The sequence below is a fragment of the Lingula anatina genome, chromosome 1 (assembly GCF_051362555.1).
Source record: "Lingula anatina isolate TDL-2025a chromosome 1, LinAna3.0, whole genome shotgun sequence".
Classification (NCBI taxonomy): Eukaryota; Metazoa; Brachiopoda; class Lingulata; order Lingulida; family Lingulidae; genus Lingula; species Lingula anatina.
Genome location: NC_141767.1, coordinates 10,895,038 through 10,923,029, shown reverse-complemented (window position 1 = coordinate 10,923,029; position 27,992 = coordinate 10,895,038). Strand labels below are relative to the sequence as shown.

Sequence of the window (27,992 nt, the reverse complement as noted above, 5' to 3'; positions counted from 1 at the left end):
ATATAATAATGCTATTTTAATTTCATAAACTTGTATTTTATTTCGTATGTACAAGGAAGTGTAGGTGGATGACCTTAAAGGTGCAGGAAAGGGAAGAGCTTCACTAATCTCCTTTTAACGTGATTAAATTGATTTGGAGGCTAATGAAAAAACATCTAAGGCTTAACAGTAATATTTCGATTGCTGTAATTCTTCCTAACCAAGTTCAAAACTGGATTTCCATTTCCTTTTACAGTTGCAATCAGTGGCATATTTTCGAGTTGATAAATAAATTTTAGTATGCTAATAAAATTATCTAAGGCTTAAAATGAAAATGATTAAATAGTTGTAATCTTCCTATCAGAGTCCTCAAGTAAAAAAATAACTCATCCAGCTTTCAATGTTAATGTTGGATGTCTATGCTACTAGTACTTCTAATTCAAGTACAAGCAAATAATTCAATATGGCAAATAACTATCAAAGTTAGTTATTACTAGTATCATATATTTGATATAAATCCTTACACATCTATGAGATTTAGTGAGATCATAATGTAGCATTTTGTATTTAACAAGAAACAGGTTAAGTAGCGTGGTGGGTGTTTATAAGTGTGGTCTTTTGAAATATGATATTTGTTGTTTATGGGATTCCTATTTCCTTATGAAGCTGCCATCAAAACAGGATGTTTTTAAGTTGATAAATAATAGTTTTAAGTAACTAAGTGGAGAGTTTAAGTAAGTGGGAGAGTTATTACTGGAATCAGATAAGAATCACTTAACACCTGCCAGTTCACACACTTCATGTTAAGCACCATTTGTATGATGCATTTTGTATTGTCAGGAATTCTGTATCTGTAAAATCTCTTCCTCTCCTCTGTCTCCAAGATTTCTCAAAATGTTCATGTAGGATTGCCTGGAAAAAAATAGAGGTATACTTGTAGAATCATAAAAAGAAGAATTCCTTTACACCAAAATGCAGAGGGGTCAACAGATAGGCTGGCAGGCAGGAAACACACAATTGGGCTACCAGATTCCAGCAAATAATAATAATAATAATAATAATAAGATTCTTATATGGCGCCTTACATTCTATCTCAAGGCGCCTTACAATAATGGCTAATATACTAAAATCATTAAAATGACTACAATATTTTAATCATAAACTCTCATTGGAAACCATTTAAAATTTACACTACTAAAAATCAATCTTAATAAAATACATATATATATTTTAAAAAAATCTAAGAGATATAGACAGAATTAAAAATGTGGGTCTTTAAAAGAGATTTAAAATAGTCAAAGTCTTCTGTTTTTCTAATAAAATTTGGTAGGGCACACTTTTCCACACTTTTGGGGCGTAAATTATAAAAGCACGATCTCTATAACTTTTGAGGCACCCCTTCTCTAAAACAGAATGTTCTAAAATAAAATCATTCTCTGTATTAAAACATGTGGACCGCCGTGGTAAGTTAAAACAGATAAGATCAGATAAATATAATGGTCCTTGTGAATGGATCGCCTTAAAAATAATACAAAGTACTTTAAAATCAATCCTCTGCTTCACAGGCAGCCAGTGTAATTCTTTCAGAATGGGAGTGATATGGTGTGTACTATTGCATTTAATTTGACAAACCAGTCTTGCAGCTGAGTTTTGAATAACATTGCCTTGATCATTGTCGGGAATTGTGGATGGGTAACAATGTAAAAATAAAGATGTAAGTTTTAATTTCTACATTTTGCAATGCTTAGAGTTCATTCTTAAGAAATGCTTAAGTTGTATCATAAACAATGTTTTCATACAAACCTTATTAAAGATAAAAAATGTATGCTTGCTTAAATGATAATGTTACTGCACCTGAGAACTGTGTCAGCCCCTACTCCTCTTTTGGCCTCAATGTCATAAAGAGACTGGGTAAGCTGAGGAACCAGGTCCAGTACAACATCTGGATATAATACTGACACCATATCCACAACTTTTAAAAGCCGAAGTTGGTACACCTTGATATTTTTGGAAATAAAATTTCTGAGGATTTCTGTCACAGAAAACCTGGCAAAAAAAGTAAGTGGAAAATTAATCACTTAAATTATAACTGTTCAATAAATTCCCTGTGCTATTACAATTTGCAAGAAAATTTCTTTATTATTAGCATCCAATCATGCTTTTTAACTGCTACACTTTATTTTTCCACAAAACATTCAACCACTGAAAAATGACTTTTCCTATGATATAGGTATATAGATACGATCTCAATGCAGTACGTTAAGAATGCAGGCACTATTCTCACCTTGATTCTTGCTTTTCGCATTTTTTGCAGGCTTCAAGCATGGCCTGAGTTAAATATATGGACTGCTGTCTTATTGCTGGAACTTCACACATCAATTGGTATTCCAACATTGTCTGTAACAACACCCCTATGTCACTGAAAAGTATCAAGCAGTAGAATATGGTTGAAAGCAGAGATTTACCAACGTAACTGGCATGCCTTAGTCTGTCACAGATTCTAAACCATATATATACTGAACAAAAATATAAACGCACGAAACTAAAATGGTCAGTTGAAATGGATAATCATGAAATATGCCCAGGTTGATGGTTTATTTGTGAACTGATGGATTTGTTTTGATCAATTATAGTGGTCTGGTTTCACTTGGCCGCTCCCCGTGAGTTTACTCAAAGGTGCAGTTTTTACACCCATAAGACTAATGGAGCATGACGGAGTAGAGGTCAATCTGCAAGACCAATACTCGGACACTCTCTACCGTCTAGGCAATAAAAGGACACACCAAAATGTGTATTTCTGCCACTTGTCAACATGCCACAGATGTCTGAAATCATGAGGGAGCATGCCATCAGCATGCTCAATGCTGGCTTGTCAGTAACAGAAGTTGCAGCATGCCTGAATGTGCATCATTCCACTGTCAGCCATCTGGGAACACGCTTCAGAGACACTGGTAGCATTAGGAACCACCCTCATGCACCATGTCGCCCAACAAACACCTGTGGAATGTTCTGGATCAGAGTTTTCAGCCATCATGTTCCAGCTCTCGAAAATGTTCGACAACTGCAAGAAGCACTCCAGGAGGAATGGGATAATATCCCTTAGGCCTCTATTGACAACTTAGTGATGTCCATGCGCCGCCGGTGTACTGCTCTGCACAAATTTAATGGTGTCTGTGAACTCAGGATGTTGACCCCCCATGGTGTATTTGATGCCCTAACTCTTGGACTATGCATTTAAACTTCCCCTAATGCTCTCAAAGTGATGTCTATTTGTTGAGAAAAATATGCTGTTATTTTTGGCTATATACTCTAGATCCATATCTGAAAATAAATCTACATATTCTTTCGTGCGTTTATATTTTTGTTCAGTATACAAGCAGTAAAAGGCACATCTGTTGGACCCAAAGAAAAATTTGTTTCTGATACAAAAAAAGCTTAAAATTATCTTAGTTTTTACGCTCATGCAACCCAACATGACAGCTATTTTAGTTCATGGCCTTCCTCATCACTGCTTCATGTTAGAGAACCTATCACAGTATCTTACCCAAAACTTTAAATAGAGCTATAAAACTTACTTTGTGCACCAGGTCATATGTATAAATAAGAAAAGGTATGTAATTATGCTAATTAACTTGCAAAAACTCACCTTGCCAGAATAGCTTGGTTTGTGGTTTTTTGAAAAACTTCAGCTATGTATGTGAAACCCTAAAAGGAAAAATACATTTCAAACTTAGTGGATAATTTACAAATTTCTGAATGTCATATACTGTACCATGATCTATATGTAGAGCCTCACCCCTCTTTCACCTTTCTTTTTCCATTCACATATTTATGGTTCTGTACGATGATCTACAGCCCCAAAATACAACCTTCTTTGTCTTCCTTTTTACATAATCATTCTTATATCTTTCCTGCCTCCAGGAACTTACCATTCCTGCATGTGTAGGTGGTGTGTTTCCCTTCAGTGTCAAGTAGTTGTCTCTTATCACTTCAAACACATATTGCCTCAGCTGCAGGGAAGTGTCACTGGATGCTTTGAAAGATTCACTTAAAGAGTTCTGAAAAATTGAAACATATGGTACTAGTAAGAATGATACATTTCTGTATCCATATTTAAATTTAATTTTGAAGAATGCTTCAAAAGTTAACTTCTAAAAATTATAAAACGGGGGAATGAGATCTTACAATATATACCAAATTTAAAACACCTAAAATTTTAGAAGTGTTACATTATTCATATTCTTTACTTAATAAAACACTATGATGATAAAATCAAAGGTTAAATAAAACACATTTATTTAAGATATCATATTTTGTACTTGTTAGAATACTAAGAAGTTTAAGAAAATATTGTAACCTGCATTTACAAACAACAACATTAATTCAACTAGCACTAAGTACTTACAACCAAAGGATGCACCACAGTAACTGTGGAACCCGATGATTGCTTCTGAAAAGGAAAATACATTTGCAGGATTGAGCTGCAGATAAAGGTTAAAAATATGTAAATTAATAAGAAAATAAGAAAAACAGTATCTGATTATATCATTTGAATTTATATATATTACACATTAGCATCATTTGACTAAACTCTGCATTAACATATTTTAAAAAGTCTTACCAAAGGAAACCTATGAAGATACTGCAAGAAAATTGTCCTGAGCTGTCTCTGGATGTACTGATCTCTACGTACATCTAGCTTACCTAGACCTTGCACAAACTGTGGAAAAAAATGTAAAGGAACAGAAAAGATTAAAGGTATGTACAAATAAAAACATATATCACACCCAACACATTCCAGGTTATTGAAAAAGTTCTTACAGCCCTTCCTCTTTTGTCCAAAACTTAATATATATATATATATATATATATATATATATATATATATATATATATATATATATATATATATATATATATATGAGAGTTAATAAGGATGGAATTGTTTAAGTAACTGAAACAACTATGTGAGTCAATAATTGCTCAACACTACAAATACTGCATGAAACATAGAAAACATTTTACCAATAAAAGAAACTTACCAAATGCAAATGGTCCTTAATTGCTTGCAATATGGAAGGATTCAAAGTTTTACTTGCACTGAATAAAACATGGGGCAATACCAGGCTATCTAACAAACTTGGCAACAGACAGTCTGGCTTAGACTGAAATAGAAAAGCAAGTGACCTCAAATGTCTTTTTTCAACATCTAATTTCTAAGTTACAATAACACAGTATACAATTGTACCATACCATTAGCATATTTAACACAGGGAAAATACAAAAGTAAATTGTAAATATAAAAAAAAAACCCTGCCCTCTCCTGAAATTCTCACTTTTTTGCTAATTTAATAGAAAACCCAACAACTTTCACATGAAAAGAAAAAAATCAGCCTAAAGGAGAAACAAACTAATTCCTATAAATGAAAATTATTATGACCAATGAGAATAAAAAGGAAATTTCCCTATAATTCCCCAATATCCCCATCACAGGTGATTTGACTAAAAGTTATAATATGGCACCTACTTCTTATTATCAAGTGTCAACAAAGTGAAGCTCAGTACCGTTATTTTTACTGCCAGTGCCTACCTTCACATAGAGAAATTGTGCGCAGTGTTTCACCATGTAGCCACCAATGACATAGACTGCTTTCAGGGCTTCTGGTGGTCCTGCATTCTTCAGGATGATACCAATATGTCTGGTGATGTCACCAAAGTACTCGGTAGCATGCTCTCTGAATTTGATTTTGTTCATCAGACCCTAGAACATGTAGCAAAGCATGGATGTGTTACGTACAGATTACCAATATTTGATGATTTCTGAGATACATGGTTTTAAAGCACTTGGATGCCTCTCAATGAAAAAATTCTCAGTACAAAACTTGAGCGCTACATATACCCCTTTTATGAATAGTCACAAAGACAAGCAAGTGCTACAGTGAACTAAAGGAGAACTACACATACCTCAGTTTTGTGGTAAGACTGTCCTAGTGCTACAACAAACTGAACCACAACAGTGCTGTAACTGTCAGATGCTTCCATCTCGACATGCTCAAATAACTCACCCACTTCTGGAAGCTTTAAGATTAACCTGAAACAGAAATGACTTTAACAGGTGTTCTCATTTTAGCAGTGAGTTTGACTTGAAGATATAAGGCTGCAAAAACAATTCATGGAAATAAATAGAAATGAAACTGATGTTTGGTAAGTTATTAATTAGAAAAAAAAGGTTTTGCACTGACAATGAAAAATAAATTCATGCCACTGAGCAATGATCGAAAGACTCCATACCTGGATAGCTCCTGCATTTGATCATTGTCTTTGAACAGGTATAATGCACACTTGAACCAAGCTTGGACCACCAGAGGCTGATAGTTCTTGAGATCAGAGGAGAGCCGTTCAATTACTAGCTGGTTTGGTAGCATATGGTTCAGGTACCGACAACTGACACTAGATCCCAAAAAGAACCAAATAGCTACTTGATTTGTAGGGTTGTATTTAAACATACAATAAAACAATAAAATTTACATTTTAAGACACTTAGAAAGCAAAAACAAAATTTCACGAAATAACAAAAAAACATGAGTATTCTGAACAAAGAAATGACCAGTTGGTAGGTGGTTAGTTGGTATTAGGGGCTCATTTATTTCTCATGTGTTTTTTTTCCTGTCTCTTTTAAATGATATAACCACAATACCTTGCACTAACAGCTGCATTACAACCAAAATACTGGAAGGAGGAGAGAAAATCTTCTTTTATTCCTGTGCTGGGCCCAGGAGGTCTGCCACCATGGAAAATACTGCTATTACTTTTATAACATACTTTGATTGTAAATGATTTTCAAAATACAAAGAGACATGAAATTAATGTTAGTTTAAAATACATATAAGTAATCGCACCCAGTCTTGATCAGTAAAATGGGAATAAAAAATTAAAATGAAAATGTCCAAGATTTGTACGCACAAGTTGAGTGTCAGCATTGTGAAGCTGGCAGCTACATCTGCTAGTTGAGGTGGGGGTGTCAATGTACAGCTGTGAGTCTGAACAAATTGGTAAGCTGTCACCCACAATGCATCAGCCACTTCTAAAGGGAATGAAAAATGAACTGATTAAGTTTTGGGAAGGTAGAAACTTGAGCCAATGGATGTAATTGAAATAGTTCAATTACAACAAAAAAAGTTTTAATATTTGTTACTTTATATACAGTACTTCTGGTGTGCTTTCCTAAGTTTTTCTCCAAATTAAGTTTTAAAGTTGTCCCTCTCTAAAAATCAACGAAAAAGATTGCAAACACATACCTCTGAACTGTTGGGTAACTTGGTGTTGATCAGAAAGTTGTTGAGAAACTCTCTTGTAAATAATTCTAAGAAAGCAAATTCAAAGTTTTCATCAATTCCTTAATATCGATCAGACAGCATTTTCTTGTGAACATGTTGCAACACAAGCCTGTGCTATTTTTTTTCTGAAATCTGAAAGACTGTTTTTGCCTTTTGGTGACTAAACTGCCTCATTATTAAAACATGGTACTTTTATCTTAAATCATTTCAAATATCTATTCAAAAGAACGTAGTACAAGATGCTTGCCTATGTCTAGCCAAAACCAACTGCAAAAAATTCAACACAATCCTGAGCTCATTTTCTCTGACTGCTGAAAGGATCTGTCCCAGGCCTCGACCTAATAGCTTGTATTCTGATAGCTTCAGCTGGTCGCTAGCCTCAAAGACATCTTGGACACAATCTAGGTACATGCTGATAAAAGACCACAGTTGAAATCTTCTTGAGGATTCTAGAGTGTCATTTGAAAATTCCCTGGAACAGGAGAATAGTACCAGAAAAATTTCATAATCTTTACAAATGCTTGTGTAAACATGCAAGGAAAGATACCTTTAACATTGAACTAAGAAGAGGGTAAATGATGATTTTTTTTAAAAAATTGTGTTGATCTCAATTATTTTTATAAGAAGTCAAAGTATTATAAAAATAAATAAGCTTTTTCTTTGTTTTCTAACTAGAAGAATTGATGATTCAAGTACATGAATATGCACTATAATTATTTGAGAGACAACGAAAACATTGCAGGTACCAGCAGAGTGCATTAAATTCCTGGGCCATCTTCTCTGCCAGAAAACTGATGTCCACTCCCTTCTCCTCATAGGTCAGCATGAGCACAAACATGCCCCTCCACACCACTGCCCTGTGACCATGGTGGACATTGTCCATCTGCAGCATGGCATAAAAATCAGCCATTTTTCCTGCCTGGAGAATGAAACATGCAACTTTTGTCAATGCCGCCAGGATAATAAACACAGTGATATTGCTTCACATACACAAATTCAAGAAAGTATCTATATTACTACTATGTTCAGCCTGTATCAAAAGTAATCGAATGAAATTTTCTATTAAAAATTCTCTCTTTTGATAATGACCTAAAGATAGCAGTCATTCTATCTTGATTATATTAAACATTTTTCATATTTTATCACATTTCACAATATAAACTGACACAGAGCATGTATTACAAACCACATCTTCTAGATCTCCAATCAGGGCCAGAGTAATAAACAGCTCAGTGAAGTTATGGAGACCTATCTCTGTCAGCTCTTGCATTCTTCTGGGGTGGAATTTTGAGTAAAACCTACAGATTGAAGAATGTTTTAAAATAAGAAGTGGAAAAAGTGGGTCCTTCTTATCTAATTATTTTAGAAATGGAAACATGACTGGAAATAGCAAGTTTCCATTTTACACTTTAGCAAAGTGATATTACTGTCACAGAAGTTTTAATTTTTCACAACTGAAATGATTTCAAACTAAATTTTGATATCAAGCACATTTGCCATATTTATAAACAAACAAAAAGGGTATTTCCTTTTTTTAGTCGTTTGTTTACCTTCCTTTCAGCTGTTTCCAGATGATATTTTTGCCTTGTTCACCAAGACTGGATGACAGGTGCTTGAGAAACAGTTGGAAACTATTCATATGATCCACCCTGAAAGAAAAAAGTAGTCATTTATATCACTCTTTACATGTATACCAAGACTGATTCAAAAACTTTAAATGCAATGTTCTTCAAGTCATATGGGTTTCATGTTAAACAGGTTGAGTACAAAATTTGGCTCCTGGTATATGTAATAGATGTTATCTCACCTGGAGTCAGGTTTAGTAAGGTTCTTACACTTCTCCAACCAGGAGACTGCAGACTTGCTGCAACAGAATAAAACCATATCTATAACTTTGATTCATAGTAAATAAGATAACAGCTGATGGAATCAGAGGTAAATCTATATGTAATTCACTTGTCTTAAGTACATATACATGAATTTAAATACACTTGATTAATATGTATAACTTATGACGGAAATGTATGTTTTTTCATTTTAATACATAAGGTGCTACATTCATCAAAAATGATTTGTGCTCCATGAATTCCCTTTCAAATCAAAAGAAAACATTTACACGCATACTTTATTTTTGCCAGTCCTTCAACTCCCAAGCCTTGGATCTGAAAGTGATGGTTCTGAAAAACAAAAAGTACTAAATATATTATCACAGAACATAAAGCCATAGCATATGTCTTTTACATACTAGAGAACCACATTTAGTTAAACTTAAATCATTCTTTCACAAATGAAAACAAAAATAAGAAGATGAAAAAAAGAGATTATAAAAGAAAAAATTACCAGCTTTTTATAAAAATAATCCCAAAGGTGGATGAGAACATCTATATTGGGACCCCACAGTTTGCAGAGGGACAGGGACGTCTGCATGTAACACCTCAGGTGAGCTTCATCTACCTGCTGTTCCTGTGGACAAAGACACTTAGGCAAGTCAGTGAAAGCATCAAAATACAAATATACATGTTGTAGAGAAACAACCACATTTACTAGCTAGGCTGAAGTGTTTAGAACATAAGGCTTTCTCCTGGCAGTCTGCAAACAATTGTGTACTTCTAAAAGCATTGTTTAAAATACTTATACAAGGAAATTTGTATAACACTCGATAGAAAGAAATATAAAATGATTGCATTAATAATCTTTATGATCAATATGCATAAACCATAAGACACCTCAGTTATCCTTTAACATAGCTCTCTTCAATGAATCATTATATATATCACAAATAATCAATCAAAAACAAATTTATTATGTTATATCTAAAATATATGTCGTCTTACATTCTGAAAAAATTGTTTTACTGCCATAACATACCCCAGATGTTAATGGTTTCAACAAACTCTGAACCAAAAACATATAGTTGTTTTGGAGAGGATTTGTCTGAAAATAAATTTAAAAGAATAATTGCTAGGTGCAAAAACAACCCGTTATATACAGCGAGAACATGTGGATTACATGCATTAAAATAATACCTTACCACTATAAAAAGTATGCAACTTTAAAAAAATATTATTCACATAATCACCATAAAGGGTACTATTCTGATAGGTGTATGGATTTTTAAAGCAAAAGAAAGCAAGAACTTGCCAGAGAAACATGCTCCCCTTCACTTGTATATGCATATAGTGGGGCCATGTTATGTAGTAACCACCAACAGAAGTCTGTAGTGTTAGAACACTGAAAGATGGGTGGGAGCCAAAACTTGTCTGTGTCTGAAAGAGATGGAAATAAAAACAAAATTACAATTACAGCATTTATCTTCCACAGACACAAAAGTTTTCACTACTGATGGAACTATAGCTTAAAGAACACAAATGTCATCAGCACGGAAATGTTAAATCACACATTAGCAGTCAAATTCACCAATCTTTAAATCACATATAATATAATGTGTATCCACTCATTCAAAATACTTTTATTACTTATTCTCAAAAATGGATTGAATGAGCCTACATTTCCAGATTTGGAAATCTTGTAAATTACATTATCACCAGGAGAAATCTACATGTACATACCCATTTCTACTTCACTGCTACATGTACCAGGCTGCTGCTGAATGTGTAAAACTTGCTGTAAAATCTCATCTAAGGTGATCCAAAATGACTGAAAAAATAAAAGGTCATGGTGAAAATTTCAAGTACAAGTATACTGTAAACCACAAATATTTACATCTAAGTATAAGCATATGAAATAAAGTTTTATTTCCAGTTGGAAAATTGGCTGGTAAATCTCAGTTAATTTTTCTTTAGGTATATAGAAATGAAACTTCATTTAGGTAAAGTATCCATACTAACATTCTTTCTCATGTGCTCCTGCCTATAATCTGTGAGTTCTCTCAGCATTACCCACAGCTCTCGGATACAAGTACAATGGAAGGGTGACACAGACAGGTACTCTTTCATGGACAACTGGGCATAAAAATGGCCAGTTTAAATATGATACCATATTGATATGATAAGAAGTTACAAATTGCATGAGTCTTTGTGACTTCTTTGGATTACTGTATATAATAAAATCAAAATAAACTCCTACATTAATGAACTTCTGAGTACCACCTGTAAACCCATGTCTGCATTCTACCTCAAAGAATCAAAAATATTATTATAAAAATACAATACTACAGCAGTGAGTTAAGTAGTAATTTAAAAGTAGGTACTATACAAAAAGAACACATGCAACCCATGCCTTCCAGACCAACCATTATTTCATGCAAACTTATCTGCAAAGAGTTGAAACAGTTGTCTGTGTTCTAAATCGATCTCAAGTCTACTGGAGTACTGATCTTTTGGTCCACCAGGGTTTTAAAACTTCTAGCCAAAGAAAATGCTGGCCATTAACTGAATACATCTAAAACAACTCTACAGATCTGGCTTATAATTAACTGGTGCTTAGCGGCAGCCAGTGCTTATGTTGTAAACTGAAACTGTGCATACCTTGCCATGTTTTTTCATGGCCAGCACCACAAGATCCCACAGTAGTAACTGCAGACACTGCTGGAATGGGTCACTGGGGTCCACAGAGTAGTCCTCAACACCAGGACCCTGGCACCATCTCTGGCCACTGGAACTTATCCCTACCAAAAAAATCAAATATATAACGTTTGTGTGTGTATGTGCTCACTCCAGAATATGTTTTTTTTTTTAATTTTTGGGGCAAGGGTTGTTTTAAAATTAAAACACACTGTATGCTCACACTGAATCCAATGAATATTAAATTTTTTTTTGAAAATTTTGTAAATAAGGACTACAATCATTAATGAGAAAAAAAGAACATTTGCACTAATGTTTTTAAGAGTTGGTCAAGTCAAAACACACCATGTACATCAATGCAAATGCATGAAACCTAACCTGCATTGGGGTATTTAGTGGTTATCAAATGCATTATCTCTAGTACTCCCCAATGTACATCTAAATGGCAGTGGAAAATGTGGTAAGATGTGTTTGTGCTCTGCAAATTAAAGAACAGGACAAAGTTAAGTTGACTTGGTATAAAGATATTAAAATGTAAAATTGTAAAAACAGTTACAGTTGTTTTCTTAACTGATACATGTAGCTGATGTTACTTATCAGATCATTAAAGTTTGTGCAAAACAAATTATATTGTTTTTTTTTTCTTAATCATATATATGGACCAAATATTATTTGAAATAGGTTTCTCCAAAATAAGATATTACTGTATTTCCCTGTCTGGCACTGCACTGATTCAAGACACTAGAGGGCAGCTCAGTCAAACGACCAAGATGTAGCAATAAAACATGAAGATGGCAGTATAGCTGGGGAATGAACTGCTCTGCATTCATTTCATTCACATATCTGCAAATACATAAAAGTTTTGTTCTTCTCTATAAATTTTAAAAATAACACATACACAAATGCAACACACATGCACACACACGATGTACATTTTTAACAATATTAATAATAATTGTAAAAAAAGAAAAAAATGCATAATATTAATAACGATAATCACAAAAACCACTTTTAATCTATAACAGAAGCAACATACCTGCATACATAAACCTTGACATATTCAAGGAAAGTTCTAATGTAATGCCTTGCTGTCATAAAGGAGGCAGACGAACCTGTAGGTACACAAATTCCACTAACTACATGCTGTGTGGGTTCAGTTCTGGACTCATTATACCCACAGTAGCATAAATATTCTTTCAGCACAAACAGGTGATAATCTTCAAATTTTTAATCTAATGAGTGATAAATAGGCAAACTTTCAAAAAAGGTTTTTTAGCCAAAAATTGTCATCAGCAATGGAACATTCAAGTTACATGTATCATCAGACCAAAAGCTTTCCCACATGTAGTTATAACCACAGATATTGAGAGAATAAATCATATTTCAAAACAGAAATAAAACATCATTCAGTACCACAAATTGTTCCATCTATTTTGAACAATGCATATACTTTATGTCAGACTGAATCACATTTACCTGATGTCTTAACATTAACATATAAACATTCATATCTTAGGCATCGTTCACATGAAAAATCCAAATTCCAAAAATCCACAAATCCATTGGCGGTATCTAGTGATCACGGTCTGTGCCCTGAATACCCCGAGGTGTAATTAACTAGCACAGCGAGCGAGTTGCTTCCAAAGCTGTAATTAAATCTCAGTTGCACTCGAAGGAGATTCTGACACCTGGACGCATGCGCAGTAATAAGTTAGAGAGAAAGAAAATGGTTCTCTTTCAACTTTCTGATTTTAATGAGACAAGCCTGGCCTGAACAATCAATACCACAATCCTGTCTCAGCCACTAAGCGATCTTTTGGAAAACTTGGAACATTTGTGTAAAACACTCGCAAACTACACTCGAATGTCTTCCTCCCCCCAGATACTGATAAGTGCGAGGGTCTCTGTGTCCGTCCAGTTTTCCATTCCCTTTGCCTTTCCTCCAACTTGTTTTGCACTACTACTAGCCATGTTTTGTATCAGCTATCCTTGCGTCATCACAACTAAACTGATGAACTCCACAGTTTAGAGATACTACTGCGGATTTTTCATGTGAACGATGCCTTAATATCTTACCTGTCCCTAGTGACCAGCCTGTTGATGTTATAGTAGTGTTTTCCAATTTGTTCAGCTGCTGTCTTAAAATTTAAAGAATGAGAAAAGTCATCCATATTTATTACATTATAGGTGCAAGTTACTTATATAAATATAAAACTTAATAAATTTATGAATTGAAGAGAGGGTAGTGCTATTTTTTAGACCTGATATGACAAAATGCTGTATTCGCATATTCTAATGTAGCTGCAAATAAAACAATGTAATTTTTTTTTTTTTTTGTTGGCTGTAGCATATTTTCACAGAAACATGTTAGTATTCTTCAAACGAAATTGCTGAAAATTAAATAAAGCCACGACTTACCTAACCAGGAAAAACAGCTTCTCCATCTGTTCCTGTAATGCTAACTGAGTAGTGAAGTAATATCCAAATAATTCACAGCAAGTAGTCTGGAAAACTGCAAAGTTTGGATCAGAGCCATGGAGAAGTCTAGATAATAAAAATAAAACCTTGCAAGTCTAAAAAAAATTGTTAGCTCAATCATGATAACATGAAAAGGATTTGATAGAAAGAATACATTTTTATGTGTTACTATATTTGCAATGACATATCCAGGGAGAAGGCGCAGCAGTGAGCAATGCATCCCATAACTTAAAAAAGAAAGTATAAAATGAGACAAAAACAAACCCTGTTCTAATATTTGAGCCCTAATTAAAATAGCCCTTGTCTACTTTCTTATACTAGTACACATATTAATTAGCTAAGTGAGGTATGCCAAAGCATTTTATTCTTGTGCACCTCCTCCCTTGGCAAAGTTCTAGATCTGCCTGTGACTTAATATCGTTCCCTCCTTGAGGGATTGAGGAAGAGAGTATAAGTACCTTCCCAATGCATTCTGCTTCAAGTAGCCATCTGGATGAAAATCACAATTCTGGGTACTGACCTCCCCGAGGCAACAAAAACAGGAAGGTAGATCATTCACAGGATCATCTTTCAAATAAAAGGGAAATAGTTTTTATGGAAAGCATATAATTAAGTACATGCATATGACGGTCAATGTCTTACAGGGATGTCCTTGCAATTACACATCAGTGGATAACCGAAATTACTGGGATAAAAAATCTACTTTAATCATGCTGTTGTAAGATATGAACATGCCTTGACAAAGGAGTCAGATAGAAAGGCCAATTCAGCAGAGATAGGTGGTTTAGCTTGGTATGTACTAGGACACAATTTTTGCACCTTGGATAAAAGATCCCATTTAGGTCATATAAAAAAAATGATCAAAAGGAAGATTGAAAATCCTGAAATTGGGCAAAATCAAGAAACTCTCACCCATGTTACATATACCCATGCATGCATGTTGGATATACTAATCTTTATGTAGTCTGGCCCAAAATACAATGTGCAGTGCGTTACCCATGCCATGTCTAGACTTTCACAATAAAAATACATGTATGTACCTTCCATATGAGCCCTCTTTGGTGGAATGATTTCAGGCTCGTCCTGCTCCAGGTTACCAAAGCTGACTGGAGAGAGAGGTGGAGTCATGGAACAACTGTCATGCGGGTCAGACATGACAAACAGGTTATCTAGCCAGAGCTAGCAAGACGCTTGTGCCTGCTACTTCGTCAGAATGCTGGAATAATTTGATTTTCAACTTGAAAGAGAAGAAAACCGAGCTACATTACTAATGCAAAAATACATGTATTTAAAACAATTCAAGGTAGTGGTTACATATAGCACAAAATTCATACCTTAGCACCATTTACAATTCTGATATGTACTGTCTGTGTTAGCACAGCACAGATATGAAAATTGTCAATAGGAATGCTAATACATGAGTTCTGTGCTAGGTAGTTGTATGCGTATATGTATATACATGCAATAGCTATATGATGTACACTGTGCATGTACCTATATACAGCAGGGGCGGATCCAGAGATATTTTCTGACAGTGACAGTCTTCCATATTATATTTGTTGATCCATCCTCCATTTTTTGACCGTCTTCCGACAGAAAAATTAGATACCCATCAATGTAAACTTGAAAATCTGACCGTCTTCCGGAAGACGGCCTAAATCCGCCCCTGATACATACATGTATATACCAGTATACTAGTGGCATATATGTACAAAGCACACATATATGTAAAAAGCCAATACCCCTGTTTTTAGATTGATCCCACACTAACGGTATTACTGAGTTAATTATTGAAGTTATTTTCATAAGTGCAGGGCGAAGTTGCCAAAGTAAGCATGTAAAGCCAAAATGATCGGGGGAAGCCTGCACGGTAAGTCACCCTACCTATGACATTGACCGTAATATGCATGGGTAAGCCCTACCATGATATATATCGGGGTGTATATTTAGATCTATTTAGTATTATACTATACATCTTTATTTTCCCCCGAAAATACCACTTTTTGCAGAAATACAAATTAAGATTCTGTACCTGCAGACTTACTGTAACTTAGATACCTTATAAGTAGACAAACTGTTCTATCATTTCCGGCGAGTTCTTCATGTACCCAGTTCTAAACCCGCGCCTCTAATGACCTTTACCTTGACTACCGGGACCTTTATCTTGAGTTCGCTATGTTTTGTTATATTCTGATTCATCGAATTAATGGTGCTTTTATTCTAGGCTTTCTGTACAAAGTGATAATTTATACACAAAGGCTTGGATAACGTTTTGACTTTAGCTAAGAATAACCGAACTTCATTTTCACCGCTTTCAATATCTTCTTTTCCAACCACAAGCCTCGTTCGCGCATAGAGGAATAGCTACTTTTCTTCTAAAACGAGGTAACACTACAGAGACTACACATGCTACAAAATAGCATTTACCAGATGATGCAAGCAGTCGCCAAGTAGCCAGGTAAGCCTTGCAGAAGAAATTGCAGTATGTAACTATTATTGTTTATACATTTACTGGTTTCATTCAGCAAACCAGCAGTTTCATTCGGCTCGTTTCATCTCATCACAATATTTACACTCTCGATCTGTCATTCTCACTGTATCGAAGATTTGAGCAGACAATGTCCTTGTACTAGTAGCCGTAGGCCGGTTTTCACGTTCAGATGGAAATATTTTTTAGTTCATCATCTGATTCAAAGGACATGAAATTACTAGTCCAAATAATCAACCTCAGTAATATTTTAAAATATACTGATGTGGAATTCAACATAGCAGTGTTTTGCTAACACACTAAATAGCTAAATACAGCGGTAGTAGGGGAAAAAAAGGCATGCGGGTGACAGCTAGAATGTTGGCTGTCACGGGCATTTTGAATAGAACGGGGGATGGTTATATATTCGCAGTCAGTAGCACTGTCTACACGATAATTAAGATGTTTATCTACTGTAGTTGGATGAATGAGGGTGTGTAAAAGGAAATACAGAGATAGGGTAAACTATGATTTATTTAATAAATACAATCAATATAGATGGTATAAATAAAAACCAGCAAATGCAGACATTGCAGCAGTGTTGGTATAAAAAATGCTGGCCCAGGGACTTACCGCACATGTATACTAGGGTATAAATGATGTATGAATATCTAGAAGATTACTCAAGGTCCTAAGTTTTCTTTAGACTTAAAGGCGGGCATACAGTTGAAAAAATTAGACTTAAAGCATGCAATATATTGTATAAAATTTTTTCTTGGATTTCAGAATTTTCAAAATGTTCATCTAAAAAAAATAATAATAAATTTCCAAAACCACTGAGAAAATTGTAACATGTATACCTGTTTTTGTGTTCATTATTTATTGCTTCAAGTGAAATTCACCAGTCTCCATCGCTGTTACGTACATACTAGAACTTCTTATATGTTAGAAAACATCAAGTTTATGTAGTAAGAAAATCGTGCAAACAGCTTTACTCTCTGAGGAGGGTAATTATGCTTTCTGGCCCAAATTTGTTTGAAATTGTCTTTTATCAGGCAATTTCATTTTGATAGAGCCATACTAGTATATTAATGATTAAAAAGCATGCTATTTGTTAATTATAATTTAATGGTCCGTTTGTGTCATTTAAAATGCATTTGAACAGTGTATTGTATTCTTTATACAGTTTCAGATTGCTAACAAAGTGACACACTGCAGAGTACAACAATGTCTGGTGATATATCAGAGGTAATATTTCTTAGAAATTTAAGAAGGAATATTTAACAGAATATTCCTTCTTAAATATTCTGTTAAATATTCCTTCTTAAATTTCTAAGAAGGAATATTTAACAGAATATTTAAGAAGGAATATTTAACAGAATATATGAAAATATAGTGCCTTTTACAACCATTTTACTAAAATCTTATCCGTTAGAAATAATGATATATCCATCAAAAATATGAATATGAAAATAACTTACTGAAAGATAATACAGATATGATTGAGTAGGATTTGCAGATTAGATTGATGCCTTTTTTTAGGCTGGTAGATTATGGGGCGGGCGGTTCACTGGAAAGACAGACCCTGTTATGGAGCAGTTCAATGCTTCCATAAGTTATGATAAAAGATTGTGGAAGGCAGACATTCAGGTAGGTATTCTTTATAGAAAACTAACTGTGGAATGCAGTCATAAAAATATCTACATGTACATTACAGGTCAACAGTTTTGATACTTGAGAAAATGATTTTAAATTAAAAGACACTTACTGGATTCCAGTACATATCAAATAATGCAAAGAAAAGAAAAGAAAGATAGAAAGAACAAACAGCTACTGACTCATACACAAGTTTTGTACAACATAAATTCTAAAGACTGATGGTATTGCGTCATCCAGCTACAGTGAATGTGAGTGGGTTACTGATTTTTTATTGAGCTTAGTTCTTGTCACAGTCTATGTACCGTAATGGTAATTAAACACTTCCCCTCAACGTATGATGTAAGGCATCACATTTCAAGCCATATATATGTACTTTTAAGTGCAAATAAAATGAGCAACAGCATCGGCGCTTTAAAAAATTAGTTACCTAACCCACATACAGGCAGATGATGCAATACCATCAGTCTTTAGAATTCTGCTGTTTTTTTTCCCATAAATTAATTTTTTAATTATTTCAATACTTCTTTATTTTTAGAAAACTTCTATTATTGTATTAAACTGTGTAATCTTGTATCCTACATACATTTTTGGTTTTCAGGGCAGCCAGGCATATGTTAAAGCTCTGGAACAAGCTGGTTTAGTGAGTCCAGAAGAAAGGCTTGCAATTCATCATGGTCTGGAAAAGGTACACAAAGAAATAAGTAACATCCCATACTTAGTACATATTGTAGAAATGCAAGTCAGCATTTGACTCTTCAATAAAATTCACCTGTCTTAAAGTTATATATGAAGTGAGTGTGAATTCCCTATGATGCAAATAAACCACTTCTACTCATTTCTTTACACCTCAAATAATGTCAGCATGCCAAGCCATGCACCAAATTAATCACTTAATCAGCCATTAAAGAGCTGAAAATCTGCACCTTTTTCATATATCTGATAATTAATTTGACCTACTTATCTGTCCCTCTAGTTCTTAAATGTCTGCCAAATGATGTTGTAATGGTGCTTTACTATTTTGTGCTCAATTGCAGAATTATTTTAATGAGTTGAAAAACCAACTGAGGGTTATATATATAGCACAGAAAGAAAGCAGAAAATATCTGTTCGAATATATTTTTTGGGAAGTGTGAACCTGAGACCTTTGGTATTTCTTTAGGTTATGCCATGTAAAACTATATTTAGCATTTGGTTGGGTTTTGTGGCATAAAATTTGACTTCAAATACATTTTAATAATAAATAGATTGGGAACTATACTAGTAAATGCATGTAAAAAGATCTAAGAATTGATGCATTTTTCTTTTGAATGAAAATGAAAAAGAAAGCTTCAAAAGTTATTTGACAATGTTTACGTATAGCAGCTGTGATAAAGTTTTGAAAATTTTATTTACATGTGCTCTTTTGTTATGGTTTAGGTTGCCATAGAGTGGTCGGAAGACAGGTTTGTTTTACAACCATCAGATGAAGATATCCACACAGCAAATGAGAGAAGGCTCAAGGTAGGACCAAGGGGGGTATTCTCAAAGCTATCGAAAACGGCCCTGATTAAAATAAATTGGTAGTATCTTAAGTTTGATATCTTGCACCTTACTTTCGATGATAGTTAATTCCAAATAATTCCAAATATTTTGATTGTTAAGATATAAAATAAGATGTTTGTCTCTTTCAGGAGCTAATAGGGTCTGCAGCAGGAAAACTCCATACAGGCAGAAGCAGAAATGACCAAGTTGCCACAGACATGAGATTGTGGCTGAGAGAACAGCTGCAGATATTGAGAAGTTTTATGGTGCAGTTGATTCAAGTCATCTGCACCAGAGCACAACAGTAAGGGGCTATTCCCAATGAAACTACCATTCCACAAAGATCAGTCCAACTCTGTGAGGACAATTGCTGAATGACATGCATGCTTGAGCAGCCCGGGGGAGGGGGGGGTTTCTAAAAAAAAAGTGGTGACATTTTACTTTTTTAAATAGAAATATAGTTACGAGAATATGACTGTGATGAAAATATTGATAATATATGAACCAAAACTTTTATCAGAGTGAAATATTTGGGATAACCATCCTATGTCACACTTTTTGAATGTAAAATGAAATGATCGTGATTATTTACTGATTTCAGAGATATTCACATCTTGATGCCTGGTTATACACATTTGCAAAGAGCACAACCCATTAGGTGGAGCCATTGGCTTCTCAGGTAAGGTAGACTTTACCACTAATTTACTTTTAGAAATTATCTTGTCAAATCAAGATTACTTTCTTGGCTCCACTTTGATTTGTAATATGGACTTGGTCAAGCAAGTATTTTCCTCATTTTACTAAAGGTTTTTTTTTTTTTTTTTTTTTTTAGTTGTCATTGACTTTGTAGAAACTTCATTTTCTTCTTTACAAAAAATCAAAGATGTACAATGCCAAATTGAGTTCCATTTTCTTATAATTTGATGTTTTACTTTGAAAGTAGGGTATTTTTTACCACTATTTTGGCCTGTAAAACATGCTGTATATATATGTGGAGGTCTGCTTATTCAACATCTTTTGTGGCTTAAAAGTTTGACCTAGTTTTTATTTACACCTTCAGCTATGCTTTCATGCTGCAGAGAGATGTTCAGAGACTAGACCAGCTCATGGACAGAGTGAATGTCTTACCTCTGGGATGGTAAATATGTCAAAGTTGTTTTAAGAGGTGAACTCTTGTCCTATCTTCTTTATTCCAGACATTATGTTTTCCATCAATCCATTAATAATTTTGAGTTAAAGAAAAGGATGAGTGCGAATAAGGGGGTAAAAGTGCCCACTTTTGTACATGAAAAATAAATTGTAAATGAATGGAAAAAAATTGATGCCAAATTAAAGTTGGGGTCTTACACTTTTATGATCCACTTAAAAATAATTTTTTTTATTGAATTTGAAATATAGAAAATTAATGTCAAAATGACCTTGTCCTATATTCATGAAAATGTGTGTTTTAGGGGGGGTCTGAATTGCAATGCTACATATCTTTAGTTATAGTAAGGTGACAACTGTGAAATTTTGTAATTGGGTACAGAAGGTGCCCATGGAAAAAAGTAAGGCAATATGTGGCCAATCATTGTTTGTGATCAATATTTTGATTACCTTATTTGTACATGTAGTGCTGATTGAAAGAAGAATCTCACAGTGACTTGAGGGTAAAAGATGTTCATTTTTTATATGAGCCCCTGCCTCAGACAAGCTAATTTTTCACGGTTGAAAAGACATGAATATAAGGTGAGATATATGTGAAAATCGGCTTGTCTGAGGGTTGGGCTCGATATGTACTCAAACTAAATAGGGACATTTTCAGTCCATATGCTAGCAGGCGGCCATGTTTATTCCTGCCATGAGGTAGCTGCTACATGCTTACATAGGATGGCTAGGCAGATACAGTGAAACTTTGGTACAAAAAGAACAACCCAAAATAAATTGTAGGTCTTTGAAAGGAAAATAGGGGTTAGAGTCAGTAAAATATTTTCAATTACAACCAAAAAAAAGTCATTTTCACATATGTAATGCATGCTATCATCAAAAAAAAAAAAAAAATGGAAATATGGATAGGAAATAGAGTCCAAATACAGTAAGTATATCTTACTTTCATTCTTATTTCTTAGGATAATGAAAGATTAAATGTAAAATGTGCTTCAGATATTCAAAGTTATATTAATTTTCATAATAGCAGATGTACATTGTGGTGGCTCCTACTTAATATAGAGACCCATGCATGCTGTAATAGACCTCTACACATAAGGGTGGCTTGACCCAACCCCCTTAATGGGCATGAAAATTGTCTTGTAAATGTCCTCTTTCGTGTCTATTTTGCATAAAAAGTAAAATAAAGGCTCCATCACACACACCCTAGTTTTGTTACCTAATCTTCCACACCAGCACTATTCATAATAGTTTTGCAGTTTTTTTTTTTCTTCTTTTTTTTTCACCAAAATGCTATGAATGGCTTTATTTGTCAAGGAAATCAGTGAAAACCTATTGACTTGGTAAATAGTCCATACAAGAGACCACCAGCCTATAATAATTACCAGAAGTTTACCAGATAAAGTTAGCTAGCCAATAAACTGATGAGCATCTGCTAGATGACCAGTTTAAAATCAGTGTATGCAAGGATGCACCTGATTTAATCAGAGCCAAAATAGTTAATCTTAAAAGACACACATCTAGCCACCAGTACACATTATGGATTCAGACCTCCCATAGCAAAACTAGACCCATCAGTGACTGGAACTGACAGTGTAAAGCTGGTTCCAAGACAGTTGGAAGTTGTGCACATATCACTTCAGTCCTGTGGTATATGGGGTTTGACATGAGGCAGGGATACAATCGAAAATTATGTTGTGGAGAAGGCTGTTTGGATACCTCGCATTTACCAACATCAAGTGGTGACAGTATTAGCAAAACAAAAAGTGTTTCGGACAGCACATCTGATAAATTATATTTTGTTTCATTATACATTTTTTACTCATATTTGTATATTTTGTATAAAATAACTCTTGCGTTGCATTCTATACAAGGTCTTTATCATAACATAATCATATATGAAGTACTTTTTAGGTGATTTAATTTCATTCACATACAGATTATTGGCCATAACTGTTATTATATGTGTACTATATTTTCATTTAGTTTTTAGTAATACCTTATCATTATTTTGGTACAATTTATATCTTGTTTATTTTATGGTTTATGGAAACATTCCAAATAGCTGTTTAGAGTGCTTTTACACATGATTTTTTTGTTGTTACTATAATAGCCTTTTGCTTTTAGCAATTTTTACTATTCCTTAGAAATGTGTATTGGTTAAAAATACCTCATTTAGACCAACAAATGCTGGTCTGTGAGAAAAGTAATATAAAATTAATAAATATGCTGAAACAAGTTTTTCTAGTAACAAGACTTTTATACAGTTAAGTGAAATCAGTGATGGCTTCTGTGAGAAAACACCGTAATATACCACCCCTCCCTCTCTTCTCTAGGATTAAAAAAAAACAATAATTGCTTTCCCATTTACTTGTGCCACACCACAATTATTTAACATATAACTCTTTTTTACATCACAAGACAAGTTTCATTAGAAAAAAATTGTTTATGTAATATAAATGCTGAAACAAGTTGCTCTGATTCATTACACTGCATACAACAGGTAAATCTGGCTACCCCCCCCCCCCCCCCCCCACATATAACTTATTAAAATACTAAGTTACGATGCCTCAAACCAAATAATATTTTTCCATGCAACAAATATATGCACAAACGTTATAATAGCAAATTATTTTTAAATTTTGACGATGGGCACTTTGCCAATGGTTATTCGCACTCATCCTTTGTTCCCAAATCCCAAATCTTGTCATTTTAAACTTTAAGTTATATACTTGAGCTTGATTTTTTCTGTTCTTGAAGTTACATGATTTAATCTTTATACCTGTAAGTCATTTACTGGTTATTTATTCCTTGATTTTTTCCAGTGGTGCTTTGGCTGGCAATCCATTCAATGTAGATAGACAGTTGCTTGCAAGGGGTAAGTTGCATTTAAGTTTGCTGTAAACAGATTTTGCAAATAGAAGTCTGAAGATTGCACTTTTGCAAAAGCTAAATGCAAATTATACAAACAAAGGAAATTTTTCACAATTTCAGATTGTTCATATGATACAGTAATTACATTATTTCATCATTATTATTTTATGTACTACTATTACTATGGTTTTATTTTGTAGAGCTAAACTTTCCTGCAGTTGCCCTCAACAGCTTAGATGGAACGAGTGATAGAGACTTTGTAGGTATGAGATTGCAGTGCTTTGTTAATGCTCTCTTTGCTAATTGTACCTGAAATTGAGCAGTTTTGCCTGAATATTCAGTGCCTGGATATTTCCCTGCTTGTTATTGAGACACCTCACAGAATAAAAGTTGATGTGGAGCATTTTGATGGCATGCAGTTTAAGACAATTGGTGCTCATTCTTCCTGTATTTCAGCTGAGTTTTTATTCTGGGCATCTATGACATCTGTTCATCTTAGCAAATGGGCTGAGGATCTGATCATCTACAGTACAAAGGAATTCAGTTTTGTTTTACTGGCTGATGCATATAGGTACGATTTTTATTCTGAAAATATGTATGAAGCATTAGTGAATTTATTTTGGTGCTGTTTTGGACTGTACTATTGTAATTATGTAATAAATTCAAACAGCATGAAATTTTTCTTCTAAAAGTGTTTTGTTAGTGATGATTAAAATGTAGATTCAAAAATTGAAAAAGTAAGCTGGCTTTGTTGTCAGAAAGTACAATATTGTAAGTGTCTGAAAATTATGATTTTGAAAAATATTATTTGAAAAAGTGAGGCGTTTAAATTTTTAAGGAACTGAGTCCTTTCTGATTAATTTTGATGAGATGAAAGAAATCATAGTGATTTTTTATGTTTAAGTTTTATAATACCTGAATCTTTTTCGTAGCACTGGGAGTAGTCTTATGCCACAGAAGAAAAATCCTGATAGCCTTGAACTCATCAGAGGAAAATCAGGCAGGATGTATGGAAGGGTACTTATTTTCACTTTCTTTATAAGTTGTGTAAATACATAAAGAAAGGCATTAAATGTCTCATCTTTTTAGTCTGTGCCAAAAATTGTTTAACCTGATGGCCCACTTACTCAAGGCAGAAATAGCAGCTAGTAACTGAAGAAATTTACAAAAAATCACTGGCCCCCATCTTCAGTATCACTGGCATTAATAGTGTGTAAATTTCAAACTGTCATTAATATTATGGTGAGTGATGTAAAGAGAGGATTTGTATGTTTTGGTATTTTTTATTGTTGCCCATTGGTAAAATGTGTGTTATTCTTGATTGTTTCAGTGCACCAGCCTGATGATGTCTTTGAAAGGACTTCCCAGTACATATAACAAGGACTTGCAGGTAGAGTTTTACAATTTGAAAGGAGAAACAAGCAAACCAATGAATCAGTTATATTGCAAATAGATCCAGTTATTTATTCAGTGTCGATTGTTTAAGCACCATTTGCATAAAAAAGGGAACATCTTCTGTAATGAAAAAAATGTCTTTTTTAGGAAGACAAAGAGGGCATGTTTGATGTTTGTGATACCATGACTGGTGTACTACAAGTGGCTATTGGAGTGATCTCAACATTGAAAGTAAGTTTATGTGTATGCATTCGTTTTCTTTAAGTGCATATATATATATTCACTATATATATATATATATATAATTTTCTTTTGCATCCTATGTTGCACTAAGGGACCGTAGTGAACGCAGCCTAATATGCTCTATAAATAGTCTATAAAGATAATTCTATTCTTTACAGGTAAATCAAGAAGCTTGTCTAGCTGCCTTGAGCCCAGATATGTTAGCAACAGATTTAGCATATTTTCTAGTGAACAAAGGAGTAAGTACTATTATTAATGATTTTAACATATACCAATAGTATTCAGGATAAGAATGAGACACATAGTCATTTTAGATAACTAACACTCTAGCAGCTGAAATAAACGTCCAAAATTTGCAAGACGGTGATATTTATGTTTCTAAGGCTTTTTATTTTGAATTGAATATTCAGGTTCCATTCAGAGAAGCTCATAGTCTTTCTGGAGAATGTGTTGCCCTTGCTGAGAAGAAACAGTGCAAGCTGTCTGAGCTTTCAGTGAGAGATTTTGAATCTGTTAGGTAGGTGTAAAAAAGGAAAATTGTTTTTGCAGATGAATAATATTTTAATGCTCTTGCCATCCATCCTGTTTACACTCCAATTGTTAAATTCTGAAATAATGTTTTTACAGTTAAGTGTGTGTGTGTGTGCATGAAAATAGAATGCTACAATTTATAAAACTGCTGTCGGTACTGTTAAACATTTGTTGATTGAGTAGTCAATATATTAATAAACACTGATGACAACATACTAAAACATTTTTTGATATTTAATATTGCAGTGCATCATTTGATGCCAGTGTGACCAAGGTGTGGGACTATGAGAACAGTGTTGAGCAGTACAGGTCCATTGGAGGCACAAGTAGAGCTAGTGTCCAACAGCAGATAGCTAGGCTGCAGGTGTGGCTGGCTGAACAGCAAAATGTCACTGCCCAGTAATGGTCACTAGAGACAATGCCAGCAGGCATTATTATTATTATTATTATTATTATTATTATTATTATAAGATATGATGGTGCCTAGCACCAAATATAGTACCCAGTGCTTTTTGGGTGATAAAACACTGCATAATATAAGTGTGATATTGTGTAAAATCTCTAGAGGTACTGGGGTGGTGCTTTTCAAGGTACTTGACATTGTGGATGGTGTTATTTTGTTAATGATACCAAGTAGATTAGCCTGAAAGAAGTACAATTTAAACCTACACGGCTTTGTATTTATTTTACTATGGGCTATATTGCACAGCATAATGACTGATATTTTTCTTTTGATGAAATATTGTTAAAATGATCTGGCAATTTTAATTTGGTAACCTACTGCATTATTTCTGTTGAAACATTTTTATGAACTTATGTATTTTATTGGAGATATTCTGTTTTTATAGTAGGTGCTGAATGTTATGTTTTCTATGTATCATGTCCATATTGGGACAGTGAGCAAGCGATGTTTTTGTTGGATATTTTTTGGAAGAAAATATTGGTAGCTGCAAGCTACTTGTGCTTATATTTTACGCTTAAATGTTTGTCATTTGCGAGCGCAGGCAAACCCCCTATGGTTAAAGAGTTTAATGGAAATGCTCTAATCAGTATGTCCTTGCCGTTACCATAAGTTGAAATTGACTGAGGCAAACTGATGATGTAGAGGAACTCTTAATCACAGGGTGGGGATCGTAAATCACTTGAAAAGTCAATAAGGACATTGTATTTAATGCTTGCAGATGTTACTGTTGATCAATGTAAAACAATATATAAACGTTAAGTTGAAATGCCTTGTGATAGAAAACGCATTTGGAAATATGTTTTTCAGTTTGTAACTAATCTACGCAGTTGAAGACGCAAGTTGAAAGTGCCTCCCAGTGCACTTTCTCAGTCAATTGCTACATAAATGTATTTGTTTTTATAAAAAGCGGACCAGGTCACTTGCAACGTTATAAAGTCGTGAAATCGAAGAAAGAGGCGATATCTGGATATTGATATTTCTTTACACCTGTAACCCCATGTTTTAATAAGTCAGTAACAGTTCCTTGCGCTTGGTAAAAATGATTACCGTTTGTGTAAAACGGTGGAAATATTTTCAGTTGTAATGTTTTGGCATGTTTGCTTTATATAATTATTCCATTCTTATTTTGAATAAGATGTGAATAGGAAAGCGCGTGTTTTGTCTTTTCCATTAAAAGTCGCGAATATCGACCGTGAGCACGTAAAAGAAGTGGTAACTGTTTTTAATTTGGAGCAAATGATGATTTAAAAGGCTGTTGGGCGGAAAAGTGAAACAAAAAACTTTGAATGTCAGAACGGATTCATAAACTATTGGAAAGTACGGGGAAATTGTTGTTCACCTCGGGGAAAATCCATTTTATGGTACTTTGCCCGCCT

General features: G+C 34.0%; 2 protein-coding genes across 9 annotated transcripts; one reads left to right on the top strand and one right to left on the bottom strand.

The window, feature by feature from the left end:
* Positions 1-14: 14 nt before the first annotated feature.
* Positions 15-16,540, bottom strand: LOC106153741 (protein MMS22-like). Of its 6 annotated transcripts, none has more exons than XM_013527826.2 (34): positions 16,376-16,540; positions 15,358-15,533; positions 14,776-14,884; positions 14,258-14,383; positions 13,916-13,977; positions 12,876-12,951; positions 12,544-12,682; positions 12,218-12,317; positions 11,804-11,943; positions 11,165-11,278; positions 10,886-10,973; positions 10,458-10,582; positions 10,185-10,250; positions 9,657-9,779; positions 9,441-9,493; positions 9,124-9,180; positions 8,867-8,965; positions 8,503-8,614; positions 8,063-8,235; positions 7,564-7,788; positions 7,278-7,342; positions 6,943-7,063; positions 6,677-6,760; positions 6,271-6,429; positions 5,944-6,070; positions 5,570-5,740; positions 5,022-5,144; positions 4,601-4,699; positions 4,385-4,429; positions 3,909-4,037; positions 3,626-3,684; positions 2,264-2,398; positions 1,834-2,025; positions 15-891 (listed from the first exon to the last, which is right to left on the bottom strand). In XM_013527826.2, exons 2-34 carry the CDS (start codon positions 15,470-15,472, stop codon positions 816-818), a joined length of 3,687 nt encoding a protein of 1,228 aa, XP_013383280.2. In that variant the 5' UTR covers positions 15,473-15,533; positions 16,376-16,540; the 3' UTR covers positions 15-815. The 6 variants fall into 6 exon arrangements, with proteins under 6 accessions (XP_013383280.2, XP_013383279.2, XP_013383282.2 ...); XM_013527825.2 differs by having other exon boundaries at positions 15,358-15,554; positions 16,376-16,474; XM_013527828.2 differs by having other exon boundaries at positions 16,362-16,466.
* Positions 16,541-16,653: 113 nt separating this feature from the next.
* LOC106153743 (argininosuccinate lyase) lies at positions 16,654-27,768 on the top strand. Of its 3 annotated transcripts, none has more exons than XM_087006451.1 (17): positions 16,654-16,775; positions 17,971-18,032; positions 18,327-18,434; positions 19,042-19,128; positions 19,860-19,943; positions 20,114-20,268; positions 20,566-20,643; positions 21,025-21,102; positions 23,936-23,988; positions 24,185-24,247; positions 24,441-24,555; positions 24,917-25,001; positions 25,315-25,374; positions 25,527-25,610; positions 25,781-25,861; positions 26,033-26,139; positions 26,400-27,768. In XM_087006451.1, the coding sequence occupies exons 2-17, from the start codon at positions 18,012-18,014 to the stop codon at positions 26,554-26,556; spliced, it is 1,416 nt and encodes a 471-aa protein (XP_086862577.1). In that variant the 5' UTR covers positions 16,654-16,775; positions 17,971-18,011; the 3' UTR covers positions 26,557-27,768. The 3 variants fall into 3 exon arrangements, with proteins under 3 accessions (XP_086862577.1, XP_086862581.1, XP_086862579.1); XM_087006453.1 differs by lacking the exon at positions 16,654-16,775 and adding an exon at positions 16,777-16,799; XM_087006455.1 differs by lacking the exon at positions 18,327-18,434.
* Positions 27,769-27,992: the final 224 nt, after the last annotated feature.

Excerpts from the sequence above, each read along its gene's own strand:
- LOC106153743 (XM_087006451.1), top strand. The coding sequence starts at position 18,012 with ATGTCTGGTGATATATCAGAG. Across the intron at positions 20,269-20,565 it reads ATCTGCACCAGAGCACAACA|AGATATTCACATCTTGATGC; the intron begins GTAAGGGGCTAT and ends TACTGATTTCAG. Across the intron at positions 26,140-26,399 it reads AGAGATTTTGAATCTGTTAG|TGCATCATTTGATGCCAGTG; the intron begins GTAGGTGTAAAA and ends TTAATATTGCAG.
- LOC106153741 (XM_013527826.2), bottom strand. The coding sequence starts at position 15,472 with ATGTCTGACCCGCATGACAGTTGTTCCATGACTCCACCTCTCTCTCCA. Across the intron at positions 6,430-6,676 it reads AATGCAGCTGTTAGTGCAAG|TGTCAGTTGTCGGTACCTGA; the intron begins GTATTGTGGTTA and ends TTTGGGATCTAG. Across the intron at positions 5,741-5,943 it reads AGTCTTACCACAAAACTGAG|GGTCTGATGAACAAAATCAA; the intron begins GTATGTGTAGTT and ends TACATGTTCTAG.